The sequence below is a fragment of the Phlebotomus papatasi genome, chromosome 2 (genome assembly GCF_024763615.1).
Source record: "Phlebotomus papatasi isolate M1 chromosome 2, Ppap_2.1, whole genome shotgun sequence".
In the NCBI taxonomy this organism is placed as follows: Eukaryota; Metazoa; Arthropoda; class Insecta; order Diptera; family Psychodidae; genus Phlebotomus; species Phlebotomus papatasi.
The window spans coordinates 5,845,042-5,866,384 of NC_077223.1; the positions used below are offsets into that span (position 1 = coordinate 5,845,042).

The following is a 21,343-nucleotide window of genomic DNA, read 5'->3' on the forward strand; positions in this document are numbered from 1 at the left end:
GAGTGGGCACGGATAAAGAGTGTGGCGCTTTCAGAGGGATGGCATGTGTAGTAGTGCAAAAAAGCGGAATAATGGCTGTTATTTTGAATATCCCGCGAATTTTATCTCGCGAGCTCCTGGAGGTCGTGAGATGGCAAAATAGATGCATTTTAAGTGAAAATTTCACGATTTAGTGCTCAAAAATTTTTGTTAAAATTGTTTCTAATAATTTTATGTAATATATAATTACATAAATTTAATGTCCACGAGGAAAAATTGAAATAATTATCGATGAATACTTTGGGGTTTCTTGGTGTCTCCAGAACCCACAAAGATACTTATGGTCCATCACTTCAACATTCTAAAATATCTTAATGTGAAAATTCTCAAGAAATGGGTTAAAGTATTTGATGAAATGCATGTTATTTCAATAACGAGTAGGATGGTGTTGTCCAGAAACGATTTGTGAAAAAAAATTCAATGAAGATTTTCCTAGAACTACATTTTTAAACTAGTTAATTTTTAATTTTAATTTTTTCTATAATTTTCTTCATTTTCTTCATAAATCCCATAATATCCGTCGAATCTCCGAAAAGGATTGCGCAAGACTACTTGTCTTTTTCACGAAAATATTCTCGAAAAAAGAGCTAAGTTCTCTGAAGATCATAAACACGGAGAACATAAGGGTAAGGGACCGGTGTAACAATTTATTAACAACAGTAATCTGACGGTCGTTGAATGGAACATTTCAGCCCAGAATAATAAAAAACATTTCTTCTCAGAGCTTTTTCGGTTCCCTGCGGAACTTCTTCACTGGTCGAAAATGTCAGGTTTCTGGGATTTTGTCTTTCTTGGGGGCCAAAGGGATGTCTTCATTGGGTACATGGGTTCTGAGTCACACACTTCACGAACAATTTTACAGCGATATTTTACTTTTTACAAATAAGATTACTAGTTACTACACAAGTTAAACAAAATGAAATAAAAATCTTTCTTGGCTACTAACTAAGTTTTGCTTAACTCATTTAGTAACTTATTTGTAAAAAGTAAAATATCGCCGTAAAATTGTTCGTGGAGTGTGTGATTCAGGACCCATGTACCGCATGTACCCAATGAAGACATCCCTTTGGCCCCAAGAAAGCCAAATCCCCAGAAACCTCACATTTTCGACCAATGAAGAAGGTGCGCTGCGCAGGGCACCGAAATCTCTAGGAAGAAAAGATTTATAAGCCAAAGACCTAATATTCATATTTTAATAGATTATTTTGTTCATGTTTTACGATGATGTTAACATTACCTCTTCCTTCCCATCCTATGATATTCAGTGGCCCCAGCTCTTTTTTCAAGGAAATATTTTCGCGAATGACACAAGTTGTCCTATACAGCCTTATTTATAAGTTTGAAGAAGAATATTCAAGGATTTATGAGAAAAATTGAGAAAATTACAAGAAAAATTAAATGATAGAAAATTAGTTTGTTCTAGGGAATTTTTCCTTGAATTCTCCTGCAAAAATCATTTCTGGATTCTGGACACCAACGTTCTGTAATGTACAATTATTGAGATAAGTACGAGTTTAAACAAGCTAGTTTATTAATTTTTTGAGAATTTTTACCTAAAGATATCTCAGAAATTTGACGTGATATTTCTCTATAAATGTCTTGGAAGAACATGTTCATGAAACACCAAAAGGAAAACAAAAGTACTCATCCACTTGCACCCCCCACAAGAAAGGATTTCATTTTATTGCACTGTGCTTTAGAAAAAAAACTTTAGGTATTATAGTTCATAACGAAGTTGTTTATTAAATGCCCAAGGCATTAATAAATTCATATGGAAAAATCATTTAAAATAATTATTTTGTTGCCTTGGACCATACTTGTAACAAAGAAATTAAAATTTGAGTGATTTGATGAAGCCGTCTATGTAACGGAAATGATTTTGAAAATATCCCGCAATTAAAGAGTGAACGAGAGAGTGCGAGCGAGAGCAATGGCATGATTGAGTAATGACAGCCTCATAGAACAAACGTTGAATTTCACGGATTTTTCTCTAGTTTTTCGCGAATTTAATGTTTTAGTAAATCAAATTACAATAATTTTCATCTCATAAAGGGTGTTTCTGTGTTTAAATGTGAATAATTTGCTCAAAAGTGGACAAAATATGAGCTGAAGCGGCTTCACACACACAACCACCATCCCGAAAAATCTGGATAAATTTCGTGACGGACATCGGAATTGGGGGGCTGGTGAATAGTCAAAATGACAAGAAGCGGATGGATAAAGAAAACATCAAACGATAAATTACCAATATTTGACATTAAAAGATGATACAAGAGTGCAAAAAAAGGTAAAATAACCTCTCAATTTTTGCATGATTGACCTCGGTTTTTTTTGCGCTAATAAAATACATGCAGTAATGAATAGTAACTCGAAAATTACAACACTTATAAGAACTTCCTCAACCACAAATTTGTTTTCATTTAAACTCTTCTTAGAAATAACATAGATTTCCGATAAATAAAATAAACAAACACAATATAGGAGAAAGCGCGCTACCTTCGGACGAATGAAGCTTCGAACAACTCATTTTTTTTTCAATATGCTTTTAATAAATTTGACCCCTTATAATATTATATTTTAATAACTGAACCAATGGCTTAAGTATCCTGAAAAGTCATTTGTCAAAACCATTACAAACACAGAAAAAAATTGAGTTGTCCGAAGTTAGCAACGTCCAAAGGTACTTCTATTTTTCCTGATATATTTATTTGCAGTGTTAACATAAATATTTTGGCCAATTTTAATGAAATCTTTTTCTTATGGGTGTCTTGAAATATGTTCACAAATAATTTAGCTTTCATATCACACGATTCATGTCACGATAAATGAAGAAATACAAATAAAAACTAAGTTACTATTTTCAACGGTCATTGCATTTTAATTAACATTATAAAACGGTGAAATATGAATAAATTGTTGTGGCACAAAAACAAGAATATTGCTTTAAAAACATGCTTAAAAAGAATATATGTAATTGTAAATGATTCTTTTTCTTGTTACTTCTATTACTTTTCAAAAAATTAAGAAAATAATAAAATTAAGAATACTATGAGAAAAAAGCATTTTATTCTCCACATGTTAACGCCACATTTTTATCATAAATTTTAAAAACGTTAATACTGCATTCTTTAAAAGTCTTCATTCTTTATAATATTTATAATAGTTAATTTTTTACATATATGAATGTCGAAACAATTGTCATAAAATTAGGAGAATAGTTTAAGTGACAGTTGACACTATGGCATAGCATGACTCAGCCTTAAAACTAAGTACTTAATTTAAGTATTTGTGAAAGTTCTTAATTAGGTTTTCTTAAAAAACAAAAAAAAATTAATTTTACAAAATTTTGTCAATTTGTTAAAAGAATGTTTTCCCATAAAAAGGGGTGGCAAAGCGTCTCAGGCTTTGCGAAATGCTCGAACTCGTGACTTAGATGTTATACCACAAAGGCACCTTCGATTCATTTACCACTTACCGATTCTCAACCGATTCATACCGATTTATTAATCACTCAAAGGACACCTAAAGTACTTTTAACAGTAATAAAATTGATTTTCGCACAAATATTACTTATCGGTTTATAACCAGTTCATTACCGGTTCACTACCGATTTGAACCAATTCCAACCAAGTTCCAGCTGAGCGTAAGACCGGCTTCAGACCTCAGGTTTAGTCCAGTTCCCGATTGTCTCAAAATTCGAAATAGCAACCAATTTTATTGGTTTTTCAAAATTTAATGGATCACTTGCCCATGTTGACCAATCTTAAGTGATAATTTTCCAAAAAATCTTGATTGATAAGAAATTTTAGAAGTTAAGTCATATGGTTAAGCCTTAGGTCTGAAGCCCGTATAACCTCAGACCTGTCATGCTCGCTTCCGATTTTATGAAAAGCAGTAGGGTGGAATCACCACTTCTCGCCAGTCAGTGCCCCATTTCTCGCCACTTATATTGAAGTCGCTATTTTTCACGATTTATGAAATAAATGAGCCGCAAAGTTATTTATATTTTTATTGCTGCTATTGTATAGAGTCGAAAAATAATAAATTATTCATTTTGGATTTAAAATTTTGAGTATTTTTTAGAGCAATATTTTAAGCAAGTGCATCGAATCCAATATTTCTTACCAAATATAACAAGGGCCATCAAATTTTCATCCAACAAAATTTACGTTTTTGGATAAATAATTTGTCTATTGAATGTTTAATTACACTAGTGGAATAGATAAAATTTACATTTAGTTCATTAATATTTTATTTTATATTATTTTTATATAAAAATGAGGCATGGCGATAAGTGGTAATATTCTGGAGTTGGTTTTACCACCTGTCGCCATCTCTTTTCAATAGGCGACGCTAACTTCACTTCGTAGATTCTCAGTTGCCAAATCTGCATTGTTTACTTTCTGCAATAGTCTAATAATTTGATTTCCCAAATAAAACCGAAGAACATTCGTTTAAAGTGAGTAATAAATAAGGTGGTCATGAGGAAAAAGAAATGCTGAATGTATTCTTTGCATAATATTGTCCAAAATAATCGAGTTTGGACGTTTTCAAGAGGGTGGCGAGAAGTGGTTACAAAACTGGCGAAAATTGATAAATAGTGGCGACGAAGTGGTTATTTTTGCATTGCTAATAAAAATCAGTAACTTTGTGTCAAATTTGACATATCTTATAATAAGAGGCCAAAAGTTGTAATCAAATTAATTTAACATTTTTTTAAAAGTGGCGATAAGTGGTTACTCCACCCTATTGGTGGCAAGCTTAACACGACAGTTGGCGCTGTCCTTATGGCCCTTGTTATCCCAATATTCAGTTAGTTTCTTTACATTTTCTTTTCCGAGTAGGGGAAAGGTGGTACGTTCGGACAACTCAAGTTTTAGATAATTGTTTTCTTTATTCTTAATGGATTTTAATAAAATGAGTTGTTCGAAGCTTGAGTCGTCCGAAGGTAGCGCGATTTCCCCTAATTTCTATTAAGTACACGAAAAGTTACTTATCATGAACGACTTAATTAAAGACTCTCCCACTTTTTACATAATATTGACGGAACTAAGTGTTGGGATGGGACACCTTTGATCAAAATAACTTTTCAGAATTACAAGCTTTTGGGACTAAACGGGGAACCTTTCAATTAATTATTTGAATTTTACTCTAAATAGATTTAAATATTACTAAACGTATTGAGAATGAAAATTATTATTTGATAATATTTTGAGGTTATGTTTTTCTGATACGCCAAATTAATTCATCTCGATCTGTCTAATGGTTTATATGTACCCATCTCCTTCTCTACTCCAATTTCCACACTTTACCGCAATGTGTCACTACTTTCGACCAATGCCTTAATTAATGACTTAGTAAGTGCTAATTAAGGACTTACTGTATGAATTTGGCTAAATTTCTCTTTTAAAGCACCTAGACGCCTAGCCTAGATGCTTAATCTACAAATTGATTTCGTGTAAATAATTGCTTAATCGAACTATCTTCCGTTGTTACCTGATTATATATTTTGTATTTTCTACAAGACATAGATATGAAAAAAAATAACTCACGAAATGTAATATTCATGTTTTCACTTGGGCAACAGCATAATAACAAATTCTTTGCCCAAAAACAATCGGAATTTCTATTTTGTGGTGAATGGGTGATGGGATGGAAAAGATGAGCTGAGTGAGAGAGATCTTCCTTGGGACTTTCAATTGAATTGATACATTACATAAAATCTGTGGTCAGCAGAAGAAAGGAAAATTCGCGAGATTGAATGATTGAATAGATACAAATAATTTCCTGGTTTGGTGCATCTTCATCGAAAAATTATACATTGCAAGGAAAATCGAGAAAATCATTGAGCAATCATCTTTTATCCTAATGTCAAAATTTTCCATATTTGGTTTAAGCTCTATGAACAAATTTGTACAGCATAATATCACAATTTGTATCTTTGCAAGTATCAACTCAATTTACAATTCTTATTGATAAATTTCATAAGAATACACTCTTTGCTTATTGAACATTCACAACCAGTTGCATATTGCACCAGCTCGAAGGGGAGAAAATCTCACCATACAAAAGTGCATTATTCCTTTCTACAATGCCAGTAAAAATGTATGCACAATTTCAATAAATCCCCCATAATGCAGATGTTAAGATAAATTAATAGACTTTCATTGCATTCAACGGATTCACGTGTTCATAAGGTTCAAAAGACTCTTCAATCTTCTTCTGGTACTGTTGCATTAGCAACAATTAAAAATGCAAAGTGATTAATTGCATGTGAAAATCTGTAATACCTCATCCGCATAGTGAATGTTTAGAATAAGAGCACACTCTTGACATAATGAATAGGACATAAAATTAACATAAATATTAACACTTCCTTCTTCTGAAATTACCTTCTCTTCTCGCACAATGGAAGACTGTTTACCGCTCACAACAGCTCTCAATGGATTTTTTCCTTGCAGATTTTTCAAACGTGACATTTAAATGATTTATTGTAAATTAATAAATAGAATGGATAGGATTAACATAAAAGTTAGTCATTCAAATTGTCTCCAATAAAACCTAGTTATTATTTCAGCAAAAGTTTCACACTTATATTCCTGTGGCATACGCACTAAATAATTTTGAGGTGTGTAAGTTACATGCCATATGAGATTTCCGTAAGGCACGACAAAAAGTATCAATCATTTTTCTAGAGATTATAATTAATTATTTTGCAGCCTGTGTGACTCAGTTCAAGAGCAAATATCCATGGGAAAATTTCACATTGAACTCCAAGTGTTTCAAATTCAAGACATTTTTGCAGCTCCAAAAATATTTGATGGTTTTTCTAATGGGTCACGCAATACTCTATTCTGTACTAAAACATTTGCGTACTTGAGACACAAACAAAAACATAAATTTCGAAAAGAAAACACAATTAAACAAATAAAAAATAAGAAAAATTATTTTAAAAAATTAGAACGCCAAGAGAAATATTTACTTAGATAAATTAATCTGCATTAATGAGGTATTATGAGAAAATTTTGATAATTTCATTTTTTTTAATTAAGTAGAAATACTATCCGTAAAATTTATTATTTATGTTCAGCAGAATTAATCAGCAACGCACTAACGCAAAATTATTTGTTTTATCTTATTTTAACCATATGTAAGGTAACTTTACCAAATTCCGGCATAATTGCATACAACCGCCAAAGTGTTAACCCGTCTGACCAGATAAACGTACTTCATAGCCTGAATTAACCCCTATCTTACATACACTGAGAGAAATCCGAAAAAGTTAAAATAACATTCCGGAAATGTTAATTTTACCCTGCATTATCGATCCGAAATCGGTGTAAATATTATGCTTTTTAAGTGTATTAGGGGTTAAAGTTACCCTTTTTAATGTTAATTTTACCATTAAAAAGGTGTAAAATTGACATTAAAAAATGTTGATATATTTTTACATATAAAAAGTGTTAAAGTTACGAGGAAAAAAGTTAATCGCACCCTGTTTTTTTCTCAGTGTAAGGTAACTTTACCAAATTCCGGCATTATTGCATACAACCGCCAAAGTCTTAACCCGTCTGACCAGATAAACGTAATTCACAGCCTGAATTAACACCTATCTTACATACACTGTGAGAGAAATCCGAAAAAGTTAAAATAAAATTCCGGAAATGTTAATTTTACCCTGCAGTATTGATCCGAAATCGGTGTAAATATTATGCTTTTTAGGTGTATTAGGGGTTAAAGTTACCCTTTTTCATGTTAATTTTACCCTTGAAAAGGTGCAAAATTGACATTAAAAAATGTTGATATATTTTTACATCTAAAAAATGTTAAAGTTACGAGGAAAAAAGTTAATCGCACCCTCTTTTTTTTCTCAGTGTATGTACCTTACTTTTAAGAAGCTCCCATAGAAAATACCTCTTAGAAAACGTGAAGGACACTGTTTTACGCTAGTAGTGGTAAGCATTGGAAGTACGAAAATTATGTTGCCGGCCGTGTTTGTCAGCTGTAACTGACAAAATGGAATATTTTCCAACGGTTTTTTGTTGCACGATGGATATCCATAGCAAAAAATAGCGAAGTAAGAATAAAAAGCGAAAAATTGCTTGGAATTTTCCTGCATCTTTCCTTTGAAAAAATCCACTTGAATTTTTCATAATATATTCCAAGGAAATTCCCATGGATTTATAGAAGATTTCTTCTGTGGACTACTTCCATGAAAATGTTTGTGGATTACTTGGATTTATGTGGATTTTTCCACATAAATAAAATGGAGGAAAAATGAAGTTGTCACATGCATCTCATGCTTTTATTTCCAAATATTAAAGAAATAGCAAAGATCACGAGAATTCTTCTAATATGTTTTGCCAAACCAACGATAACGAATCAACACTTTAGAGATACAGTAGAACCTCGCTATATGCCATATTTTGTTCCAGATTTGACACTTGGGTCACACAGTCCATGTCATTTTTTAAAATTATCAAAGACTTTTAGTATTGAAATTGCTCGACGGCTTCCACTTTCTTTGCGATTATGGTACTTGTCCTCGCTCTCTTCATTATGGATCACAATTATCACAACTACTCAATAAGGTTTACCAAAAATATTAAAATAATTATGAAAACATTGCATGTCGCGTACTAAAAAACATAACCTAACTTAAAATCAGTGTTTTGAAATCAATGGCCGATAAATTGTGGACTATAGAGCGATGGCCTATAGCCTATAGGAAAAAATATTTTTTTTCCTAAAACACACATCAAATGACATAAAAGCAGTCTTTTTTTAGCTCGGCAATATATTTAATGTAATCACTTCAAATCACTAAAAATCTTTGCAGAAGGTTTGGAAACAAATTATCCATGTTATCACAACATCATTTTATTTGCTAGATTTTCGAGAAAAATAGTAGAAAAAATATGGAAAACCTTATGGAAAGATAGTAAAATTTTCCATTGGATTTTTCCAGCTTATCCCGCGGACGATTTACGTTTTATTTTCCATATAAATGTTCCGTAGAGGTCCGCGGAATTTAATGCTGGAATTCCAGTGGATCGTACTTGAAATTCCATGGAGATCTACGATTTCAATGGAATTTTCGACTCGAAATTCCATGGAAAACTTCTTGGAATTTTAGCGTCAAATTCCACAAATTATTGCAATTTGGACGCTAGTATTCCACTGGAATTTCCGTGGAATTTTGCTATGGGGATATTTCTTTTCTAAAGTGATAAATAATTAACGCTAGTTAAATAAAATATATTACGTCCGTTTTAACTCCTACAATTCTTTTGCGCAATATTCGGATGTAAAAACAGAAGGTGCTAGAGACAATTTCATTCGTCCATCCGCCATTAAGATTCGTGGAAAAATTGAGTCCCGAATTAAGTCCTGTTGTTCGAATCTTAGCGTTAAGGCTCTAAATAATGGTAATAATGATAATACCTTAAGCTGGATGTTATTTAAAGCCTGAGGCCCGAATTTCCTTACCGTATGTCAGACGAGAAGTTTGAAATGTAATATTTTTAATACAAATTCAATTTTGTGTTACTGCTTTTTTAGGAGTGTTGCTTAAAACCTTGTATATAGTGTATTGTTATTGTTTTCTTTAAAATTATTCTTAATACATTTTAAAATGAATAAAAATATAGACATAATTTTGGGTACTATTTCGGCCACCTTGATTCTCATAGTTCCTTGCCCTTCAGGAATTTTTCCAAAGGCCTTTTCCACATAATCTCGTTTGTTGAAGCGACATTTTCCTTTTGTTTCTTTGCATTGAATAAAATCTACAGAGTATGCAAAAACTAAAAATTCAAAGAAATTCGAGGAACAAAAGAAGAGACCGAAATTGCAAGCCGGCCGGAATTCAGTACAGTTACTTTTGTAGATATTAATGCTAATAGCGTCTTTAAAAAGTGAGCTTTACTAACACGATTTAATTTTTCTTATTAACTAATTTTTGAAACACAGAATAAATAAATCGCAAAAAATACATGTAAAGGGAATTGGGGTATTTTTGAATTGGTAAACCTTTGAAACAGGGATTTTTTCTTCAATTTTTTAGTGGAACTAGACCATACTATGATACTCCCCCTATCCCAAAAAAGTTGTACATTTAGAAAAAAATTTTAATCAGCTTTCTTCATGGAAAATCATTGAGAACAAGGGATCTTTTTAAGGTTAAAGGTTAAAAAGGCTCTAGAGAGCGCATTTCATCATGGTATCATATGGTATTTCATCATGGTATCATGGTATTTCATAATGTTATCATATTTTGGCTCATTGGAAAGGTAAAGGCATTCCAGATAAAACTAATCTGGTTCCTATCGATTCTGAAACGGTCTATTCCGGTTTATTTTTATTCAAAATTCAATTATATTCCTCCTGAGGTGTATTTTAGCAATGTTTTGAGTGATTTTATAAATCGATTCAAATCGGTTGTAAACCGATGATTACGAATCGGTAATGAACCAGTTAAAGCCGGTAAATAAATTCCATCTGAAAATTAATTCTATTAGGATAAAATGATATAATTTGGAATTAGTGTTACAAGTTGGACAATTCGCCGGTACAAATTGGACATGACTTTTTTCTTGATAAATACAAAACAAAATTTGTTTTTAAGCACAAAGAACCAAATTATAAAACCAAAGCATTAAAAATATACAAATAAAAATGAAGTACTAAATTTATCAAGAAAAAAGCCCTGTCCAACTTGTACTATTGTCCAACTTGTACCATTATTGTCCAACTTGTACCACTTTACCCTACTCTGTTAACTATTTTGGGGGATCTTTCGAATGATTTATGTGTCGTTTTAAATAGGTTTAAACTGTTGAGATTAGGTTGAGAATTTGTTAACAGAAAATCATGTGAAAATACTTTCGAGGTATAGCATCTAAGTTACGAGTTCAAGCACTTCGCAAAGCCTGAGACGCTCTGCCACCCTTTTTAGATTCGATTTTATTTCTAATAATCTAACCGCAAGAGCTACCAATTTCATCAGAAGGCAGTATAAGTATCTATTTTGTTTGGGAAAAGAAATCCGAAAGAACATTGGTTGTGATATGAGGTGCTATAATTGAATTCTGACACTTGGAATCTTGGAATGGAAATATACCAATTTTTGACTGACTTTCAATTAACTATTTTTAAAACTCAATAAATTAAGTTTAATTTTATGCATTTACTGAAAACACAAAGAACTCGTCTAAATTATAAAATCAATAATCCAGGTTTGTGTCTCGGATTTTTTTGACTTTATTGTTTTTTTTCACGCGCATATAGAGCGACGTGTGAGAGTGAAAAGAACATATAGAAAACAATAAAAGTAAATAGTAAACAAATTTAATTGTGTACGTACGGCATATAAGTACTTTTGTTAGTCTAGAAAACGCATCACACCAAACACAAACTGATGGAAAACCTTTTCAATGCAATAAAAAAGAAGTCCTTGCATAATAAAAAGAGTATTTTCCACTTTTTCATCACCTACACACCATAAATACAATTGGTGTAATCGCGTATGCATTTATAGAGAAGTGAAATTTCTCCAAGGCAAAAGAAGTTAACCACTAAAATAATTATTTTACACATGTGCGATTATTGCAAAATATCATGAAATGGGACTCTAAAGACGAAAAATTGATTAAATAAATTTTTATGTTAAACACAAACGGTATTACATGCCGTTAAAAATTTCCCACAAGATAGCATTATAATCATATTTTTCAATCAAGTCACATTCAAAGTGAGAGTCAAATTCAATCTTATAATGTAGATATTTTTGCTCCTTCTTTATTTGCAATGAAGATTCACGTGGGGAAATGTTGGATTGTGCAATCGTCTGCAAAAGTCTTCCTGACCACTTCTCATCCAACTCCAAATGGACATGGATAGAAAAGAGTTTGAACATTTCTGTGCGTGTAACATTGTATTGTGCCACTGCAATGGAACAATATTTATTGTAATAATGTCACGAAGATGTTGAATATGCTCAAGAAAATTGTCTTCATAATTCACCCAGAGTGGATATAAGAGAATACTTCCATGTTCATTGTGATCACAACATATGTTGACTCCAATGTAGGTCTCCTTGAATGCTAAAGAATTTCATTTTTGCACCTCTTTTTCCTATCCTACTCCACAATGGAACAAATCTCATGTGAATTTTTGATTAATATTACGTCAAACGTGATTGAATCTCATCACAACTAAATTTTTTTTCATACCAAGAGGAAAAGTAGAATTGTTTCACATGTTGTTTTACAATGGTGAAAAATATTACGTATTAATTGCTCTAAATGCTGGCTAAATTGCAAAGTCGAAGAATTAGCACGAAAGTAGGAAATTATCAATTTATTATTGCAAACTCAATGGTATTTCTTTGATCTATGATACACTTTTTTAAACTTTCAGACCAACTAAATTTCCCATGTTTTTTTGCATTTTCCATATGAATTACTTTGCCAGTAGTCTTCAGTGTCTGCAGAGGAAGAAACACTTTATAACAATTGATGTTTTAGATAAAACAAACTCTTTTGAAAAAAATACTTTTGTTTTCAATTTTCAATACGTTTGTAAAAGCGGATATTCATGCCACTTCCTTGTTATAGATACTCCGTAGTACAATGCTTTTCAGTTTTCTTACTTGATGACTATAAATAGAAATATAACATATTTTTTTGTTCTATTTTTTAAGTAGGAGAAAGCTTTCAGGCTTCACACAGACTCTGGTTTCGAACACTTTAAATTTTTCCCACAATTCCTTTAATGTAGCTGGCCTAATGGCAATATATGTTAATAGCTAGTCCTAAGTCACACATTTCCTAGGTCCATTACAGGGGTCCATGTCTAATAAAAAGTTAATATGCGACCTAAGCTTTAAATATATATTTTTAGATTTTATCTTTGACTGCTCTATCTGGTGGCTCCCATACAAACTAATCGCGTTTTAAAGCCTTCGAACATTACGTGAGAATAAAATGAAGAAAAAATTGTATGACGGGAAACCATTGGTATTTTGGGAGTCATTGCTGTGTCTTGAACATATCTCCCGAAGAAACTTATACTCCGTCGCGTCAAGATTCTGAGACATCTTAAAATAAAAATTATTATTAAAATATAGGTAGACTTATTTTTATAAAACTTGCTTTCTTTCTCGATAACGATATATCGTAAGTTGTCAGTGCCCAAGAACTATTTCTAAATAAGAACTTAAAGAATATTTTCCTAAAAGAAACCATACCCCTATATCTCCGTTTTCCCTTTTAGTTATCCAGATTTTCCTCAAATATTCTCGAATGTCCTTTAATTTCATTAGAAGTATTGCGTCCTTTTGTCTCCTTAAAAGAGATATTCTTCTTAAAAAGATGCTAGGGTTGCTGAAGATCATAGGGTTGGAAAGGTACCGTTACCAAGGGAATTTTAACAAAAGGCTCAGAGTATAATAGCTAAATTAAAATAGTTTTACTCTAAAGTTATTATTCAAACTTTTTGAATAATGGTAACTTTTAGAACCATGTGATCTTCAGAGGTTAACTATTTTTCTTTCAAGGAGAATATTTACTGAGCAGACACATTTAATTAAACGTGAGATTTCTTTTAAAGTTTATGATTTGATATTGAGAATTAAAAAAGCGACCAATATTGAACACTTTACTTCCTTATTATTATTATTATTATTAAATTTTAGATCAAAATTTTGAATTATCAAAGTTATAGATTAAATCTACTCTGCAAAAAACTAATCGTTTGATTACTTTGTCATTGGTTTCAAAACCAAAGGTTTAATTGAATGTTGAACTCTGATGTTTTCTTCGACCTTGGAGCTTCTCTTGCCCCTCCTTCGGTCGTAAGTCTGATAAGTCGTAAGTTGTGGTTGCGAGGGGTTCGAGGGTCCCTACTGGTTCTACCCGTTCTACCCTTCCCCCAGAATCGTAATACTATTGTTACTTAGACGTATTTTTTGGACACTTTCTTGATCCCTTAAAAATAAAACCTTGTTCTACATCTATCCATCAAATCCCTAACTTGTAATCATTTTAGTCACCCGACTTATTTGTGTATTATTCAAAAACTACGCTAGGTGTCAAAAGTTTGTTGCCTCATGTATGTTCGAGAAAACAAGGTGGAAAAAAAGATAGGAAAAATTACTTTTCAAAATTCTTCTTTTCCTAAATTTGTTGCTTGTAATACGTAGAACTTAGTTATGTATTTGAAAAAAAAAATTCATTTTATTTTATATAAAAAACAATTGTTTGCTGAAAGTTGATAAATTTTTATACGCCAAAAGTTTGTTGCCTCATTTGAAAAAGTATAACTCAAAATTATCAAATATGTGTAGCCAGTATCATTTAAGTTAGGAAGTTACGTTATTTATACATTAATTATTCAATAGTAAACTTGAAACTTTTCTATTTTAACTTGAATTATAAATTAATTTAAAAAAAACATTATTTTTTATTATTTATAATCACGTGTATATGCATATATTTGACTCTCTAGCGACACAATTTTAAAATATAACCGGATTAAAATAAGGTAGTTGCATGTATTTGACCATTTTGAGTTACTTTTCCAAATGGGGCAACAAACTTCTGACGTATGAAAAAGGATCAACTTTTGGCAAACATATTTATATGAAACAAAATGATTTTTTTAAATATGTAAATAAGATCTCCGAATTACAGGCAATCAATTTGCAAAATAAAAATTAAAAAAAATATATTTTATTTAAGTTTTAGTACTTTACGTTCTGAAAAATATATTAATTTTCCCTTTTTTTGTCCTAAAATTGAAGATCGCATTCAATTTTCTTTATAAAAAACTTAGATAATAATTCTCATTTTTAAAAATGTCTTGTACTAAATTATTTTTAGGGGACACATCCGGACACCCTTTACAGGATACCCACCAGACCCACAAATTCATCTAGCACATCATCTTCCAATTCAATTGGAAGCAATTTGCACAACATAAATTTTTGGAAGGCGACTGGTAGTCAGACACCAATTGCATCAACATCATCCACTCGTCGGAGATGGAGTCACATTTCAAGTATCACCAGCAAATGCTGGCAATTCATCAAATGGCCTCTGGCTCTTCTATTTATATGTGGAATTCTAGGAGTAGTTGTATACTTTATAGTTGTCGGTAAGATCAATTCTGTACTTGATTAGTGCATTTTTCACCTATAAAACACTGACTTCTTGTCTTGTTTGATCTCTTTTCTTGCAACCATGCCAATGCCAGAGAGTGAAATTAATAGCAATGTTGTTGGAAGTGAGAATCACGAAGCCTCACTGGCAGATACATCGATAGAATCCGACTTGACGGTGGATTTCAATGATCTGGATAAGTTGAATGGGGAGAGAGCAGAAGAGAATCACAGAGTAATAAATGGCCATGCAAATACATTCAATGTCACTGATCGACCGACACTCAATAAGACGTCAGAAGAGTTACTGGAAGTGATTAAGGGACCTGATTTGGCCAATAGACTCAACGATGACTCGCAAGTTTTTGCGATTTTTGTGAAAAAACCCTCAAGTACAACTGAAAGTGCATCATCAACGGAAAATGTCACTAATGATACCGTCAGACCAACAACAATTCGACAGACTACACCATCTTCCACAACTGTGGTAAACCCTATCAAACTCATCATACCGACAAGAGAAACCCTCCAGCAGTACGGTTTTACATCTGGACATCAAAACAATTTCGGCATACCAATTGAGGAAGATGAAAGAATCCTTACGTTACTAAATGCTGAATTAGTCAAGAGCCAAAATGGTTCAACATCGCTGTTCTCAACAACTGATTCCAGCGTTTACAGAACTCGAGTATCACCAACATTACCCATCATATCTCGATTTGATCATACAACGGAAGGACTTAAAACCAATGGAAGTGATGATGGTATGTGAAATTTTTGTTCAAAAAGTAGAAACAAAAGCACAAGAAAGGTGGGAAAAGGATGTCAGGGAAATGGTTCACTACTACTTTTTCACAAATGGACGAAGTGGACATCACGATGGTCAGATTGGCCAATTTGACCATCGTGATGTCTTATCGTCTATGTTCTATCTGATCATCGTGATCCATACCTGAAGAAGGAGCCATCAAGCTCCGAAACGTTGGTAAGAAATAAGAGAGAAGAAGATCAAAGGTCAAAATCCCGTGTTTTCACTTCTTAAAAACTATTTCATTGGCCGAAAATCATTAAAAGCACAAGAACTCCAACTTTTTCAACCCTAAAACAAGAGCATCTCTTGCTTTCCTTTAATCCTCTTTATCTAGAAGAAGATCCCATGGGAAATAGGACCTTCTTCAGACCCAAGCTACAATAAATAAAATCAATTCTACAAATAATTTTTAACAATTTTTGAGCTTGTTTATCCAAGTTCTGTAATGAAAAAGCCTACCAAAAATTATTTAAAAAATGATTTTCGGACAAAAATTACTTATCGGCTCATTTCCGGTTCACAACCGATTTGAACAGATTTATAAATCACTCAAACATTGCCCAAAATAACTTAGGACTAATATAATTGAATTTGGAATAAAAATTAGTTATCGATTATGAACCGCTTCATTACCGGTTCAAAACCGATTGGAACGGGTCCAGTTTTGTCGAAAATTCCAAGACCCTACCAATGAGCACAAATGTGGCCCCATTCGCCTGATAAATGCGCTCTCTAGATCTTTTTTTAACCTTTGGTCTTGAAAAAACCGTTATTAGAAGTGATTCAAATGAATTCTCACACATGGTCAATTATCCACCTAGATAATATCTAAAACATACCCAAAAAAGAAAAAAATCGTACAACGCGTTTTACACCAATCCCAAAAACATGGTTTTGATGGGGAAGGGGAGGGATGGGGTAAATGAAGGGCATGGTAACGATCCTTCGTTCGACTTATGGGGGGTCCCCCGAAGGTCCCAAATCGCTATCTCTTACCGTTTGGCCTCTAGAGCTGGCGACAGCCGGACAGACGGACGAAGAGACGGACAGACGGACAAACAGCGTGACGACATTTGACAGAAATCGTCCGAAACGTGAAGATTTGTTGAGAAAAGTGATGAATGGGGCTTTTTACGACCTTCAGAAAGGGAGAAAGATATTAGGGACTAGGCCAGCAGGGACAAGGCATATAGGTTTCATTCAGATCTTTATCAATTATTCTAATGCGGGCTCGTGTAAGGGCGATGGTGTTAATATCCTCGTTGTTCTAAGCTAGTATCTCGTATCTTGTTAATATCTCGTATATTTGTTCTAAGCTAGAGCCTTTGTATTTTTGCAAGGAGCCTCTATCACACAAGTGAGGCATTTCTAGTGGTCGGAGCGAGGGCTCATATAGATGATAAGTAGTCCTAATTATCCTTTACAATTAGCAAAGGACAGCACCTCAATGTTTTGTTACGTTTTCTGTATATGAATTTTCAAGTGACCAACTCTAGGGTAAAATTTTGGTGATTTTTAGTGAAATTTCATATGTGAGCCACCTAGCGGTAATTTCTCAAACTTAGTATGTTCTTAAATTTGTAGTATAACTCAATAGCTTTCCAACAAGCCCTCAATTTCTGATCACTAGAACATGAATTAGAAGCGAATATGTGAGTTGGTACATTTTAATTACTGAACATTTTGAACTTACCAATTTTTTTTCAAAATCTATTTCTTATCCGATCTCAGTGAAATTTTGCAAAAACATTGTCCACTAAATGAGCAATGTTCCTCTAAAATATTGAGAAGAAATTCTCAATAGTCTTCCGCAGAGAAATTTATTCCTGGCGAATTTGTGAATTTTCGTGATTTTTCACTACAAAGATTGCCATTGAGCCACCTCTAAACAGCGTCCAATCTTATTCTTGTCTAAGAAGCATTTTATTGTCTCATCATATAGAACAATTTTCCGGCCGGGGCAAAAGAATCTATTTTTTTAAACACCCTAGCGTACACCTGTCGTGACGCTACTCGTTCATCCGCGAAGGGAACTGGTAGTTCTTGTCCAACGCGAGAGACCACGCTACCGAATGCTACAGAACCAGTTTTTTTGGGACGAGAATCTACTCACCAAGTTACAGAACAATCCTAGAGCTTTGCCGATTGCATTATCTGGGCCCACACGGCTTTGAAGAGGCGAAATTGGTGAAATCGGTACGTGGTAAGAAATCAATTCTTGGAGCGATTGGGAGCGTCAGCTAATGCTGCGCTTCAAAATGCTACAGGACTAGTATTTAGGGCGCTAGAGAAAGGAACTTCTGAGAGCTATTGAGCGTCGGCTAATCCTGTGCTACGGAATGCTCTGTAATCCCAAGCATAGGGAAAAAGGACAAGTTGGGAACATGAGGTTGACTTTGGGAGCATTGTCAAAAGCCATAGGCTTGTCCCCATGGGGCCACTCATTGAGCATAAGTTGGTACTTCTCTTCACTCAACTTGTCCTTTCGCCTCCAATGCACCTCATTGTCATTCGCTGATATACCGGTTGCTCGCGTGAATTTTAGCTTTAAGCGTAAATGAGCGCAAATGGTTTTTTTTTTTCACTTTTCACTTTTCTTTGCCTTAGAAAAGGGGAACTCAACACTAAGAAAACTAGGCTGGTAAAATTTACCATCCCGCAACAAAAATTTTAATAACCGGATAATAAAAGACATCCAGCAAACGCGATATTAGGTCTGATAGCCAAAATTGTAGTATAAACAAGCTCGTCTTTAGAATTTACTATCCTATGGATAGTAAATTCTAATAGCCGGGTGGTAAAATCTACTATCCTCTAGATTTTACATTGATCTCTCCTGGATCCTAATATCCGGATACTAGATTTTACTAGCCGGATATTAGATCTTAGAAATGCAAGAGGTACTCTAAAGTCCAGAATATTGTTTTCTAATCACATGCACTTTTTAATTTTTTTTCAGGAATCTGTAAATCAACCTCATTGCCCCTCTGTCGAGGTGTTCTACCTTATGACCTAACATCTTTGAACCGAAAACCACTGAGCCAAGTGGAACTGGATCATTTACAGTACCTCATCGAAGCCCAATGCTCAATCCGAGCTGCTGAATTCGTTTGTACAGTCCTCGAACCCGAATGTCGACCAACAAAAATGGGCAATCCTCTGCAGCCGTGCAAGAGGATTTGCAAGTGTAAGTTACCAAAAATTCTTTCGTAAGAGAGTCAGGTTTTCTTTAAAGTACCATACCCTTGCAGCTATCCTCGAGGCCTGTAGCCATGTCATTGCAAGTTCTGAGATTCTCACCACAATGTTCGATTGCGACAGCTATCCAGACTCACTGGATCGCAATGTTTGCGAAGATCCAACAAGACGTGGGAAATGCTACAAGAACGAATTCAAATGCTTGGACTCAACATGCATCCCACTCCAGTGGAAGTGTGACAACATTAAAGATTGTGCCGAAGGCGATGATGAAGAAAATTGCAAATTTTGCGAAACCAATGAATTTCGGTATGAGAACTTGAGTGGAAAAGAATTTCTCGCAGAGCAATTCTCCCATGATTTTTTTTGTCATTGAAGGTGTGTGTCCAATGAAAAGTGCATTCCGGATAAATGGCGCTGCGATCATTACAAGGACTGCCCAGATTCGTCAGATGAACTCGATTGTGAGGAAGAGGATGCAAGGAGTTTTCCACTGTCGTACGGAAATGCTAGAGTTTATCCATTCGTTCACGAACAGTCACCAAATAACCCCAATAGTCGTCCATATCTCACCATTTCGGGTGATGATCGTCTAAATTCAGGAGATACCATCAAAACCAATGAAGGAGAAAAGGATATCTATGCCTTTTCCGATGATGATCACTTCGAAAGATCCGTTCCCAGTGTTACCGTAACACCAGATGCTAAGACAAATGAAAGTGACAACGATGAAATTCAGAGTGAAGCAGCTTCCGGGCGAGCTGTACAATACTCCAAGAGCCTGGGTACTGTGAATCTTCCTCATTTCATACTCGCTGCCAACCAGACAACTCATTCAAAAACAATTTCATCTTCAACAATATAAAGCACACATGAAAGATTCCATTCCTCCAACATATCCAACTAATTCCTTTCACTTGCCATTTCACATATTTTTCCAGCCAATTTCCAAGACAGCAAAGAGATAATGATGACAAGCGATTCTGAGGCGGACTACAAGTACTCAAGTACCGATCGCGTTACACTCAGAACAGCCCACATATCCCCATGTCCGGAAGGTGAACTTCGCTGTGTCAGTGGACGATGTATTTCCGTGAATCAATTGTGCGACAAGGTAATACTTATGGCCATCCCCTTACAAAATCAAATACCAAAACAACAAAAAGAGAAATAAATTGACTTTCCATCCAAGAAATCACAATATAAAGTGAATTGTTTTGACTTTCCACTTCAAGATCACCGATTGTCCAGATGGTGCCGATGAAGCGATGTGTGTCTACAAGAATTAAAGCCATCCACGCAAATTGGCACTTGAGAGGATTTTTGTCATCTGCAACTTGAAAAATCGCACCCAAAAACACCTCTTCAGAAAACCTGACAATTCTCTGAGTGGATTTACTGTCAACAACTTCTTTTTTTTACATAAAACCTTCTCAAAAAAATTATCAACAAATAAAATCAAAAAATAAAAAAATAAACTCGCCACAAGTTGAGGAGTATTACTATGTTTAAATCACCTTTCCTAATCTCTAATGTTATTGTGATAAAGACTAGATTTTAAATGGAGATTCATTTGCTAACAACAAAAAACAACAACTTCATACATTGTATGATAAATTAGACGTTACATTAGAAATATTGATCTGAAAAAAAAACAAGTGTTTTTAAAAATTATTGGACGTAAGGTTTGTTAAGAATACTATGATGATTATAAAATAATTTTGAAAGGTTGTACAAAAATTCATATTTCAAATTTATCGCAAAAACAAATATTATGGGCTGCGTACAAATTATTGTCTTATTAAATCAGAAAAAAATATATTTAAAAAATTATTATCACATCAAAAAGAACTGGAAAAATTAGACAAACTATAGCAAGAACTATAGATTCAATACTGGAGCTAAATAAAAGATTTTCTATGTGAGAACAAAAGATTTTAAATTATTCGCATCTTATTCAATCATTCTTATAACGAAATTTATGTGTGATTAAATTATAATTATACAGTAGACTCTCTCAAATTCGGACATTTTGGGCATATTTGCTTCATCGATAATTATTAACCCTTTAAGGACGATTGGAACACCGGTGTCCCATAAAGAAAATAATTTTTCCTGACTACCCAAAGTTATTT

The 21,343-nt window shown here is 33.5% G+C and overlaps 1 protein-coding gene across 1 annotated transcript in view; it reads left to right on the plus strand.

Moving 5' to 3' along the window:
• The window catches only part of LOC129802245 (uncharacterized), a 33,687-nt gene extending 12,980 nt beyond the window's left edge, over positions 1 to 20,707 (plus strand). The window contains exons 2-8 of the mRNA XM_055847924.1: positions 14,922 to 15,195; positions 15,295 to 15,963; positions 18,970 to 19,197; positions 19,262 to 19,517; positions 19,587 to 19,993; positions 20,150 to 20,322; positions 20,444 to 20,707. Coding sequence (XP_055703899.1) covers positions 14,922 to 15,195; positions 15,295 to 15,963; positions 18,970 to 19,197; positions 19,262 to 19,517; positions 19,587 to 19,993; positions 20,150 to 20,322; positions 20,444 to 20,497 — 2,061 coding nt within the window. The 3' untranslated portion in view covers positions 20,498 to 20,707. The remainder of the gene's footprint in view (positions 1 to 14,921; positions 15,196 to 15,294; positions 15,964 to 18,969; positions 19,198 to 19,261; positions 19,518 to 19,586; positions 19,994 to 20,149; positions 20,323 to 20,443) is intronic.
• The last annotated feature ends 636 nt before the right edge of the window (positions 20,708 to 21,343 follow it).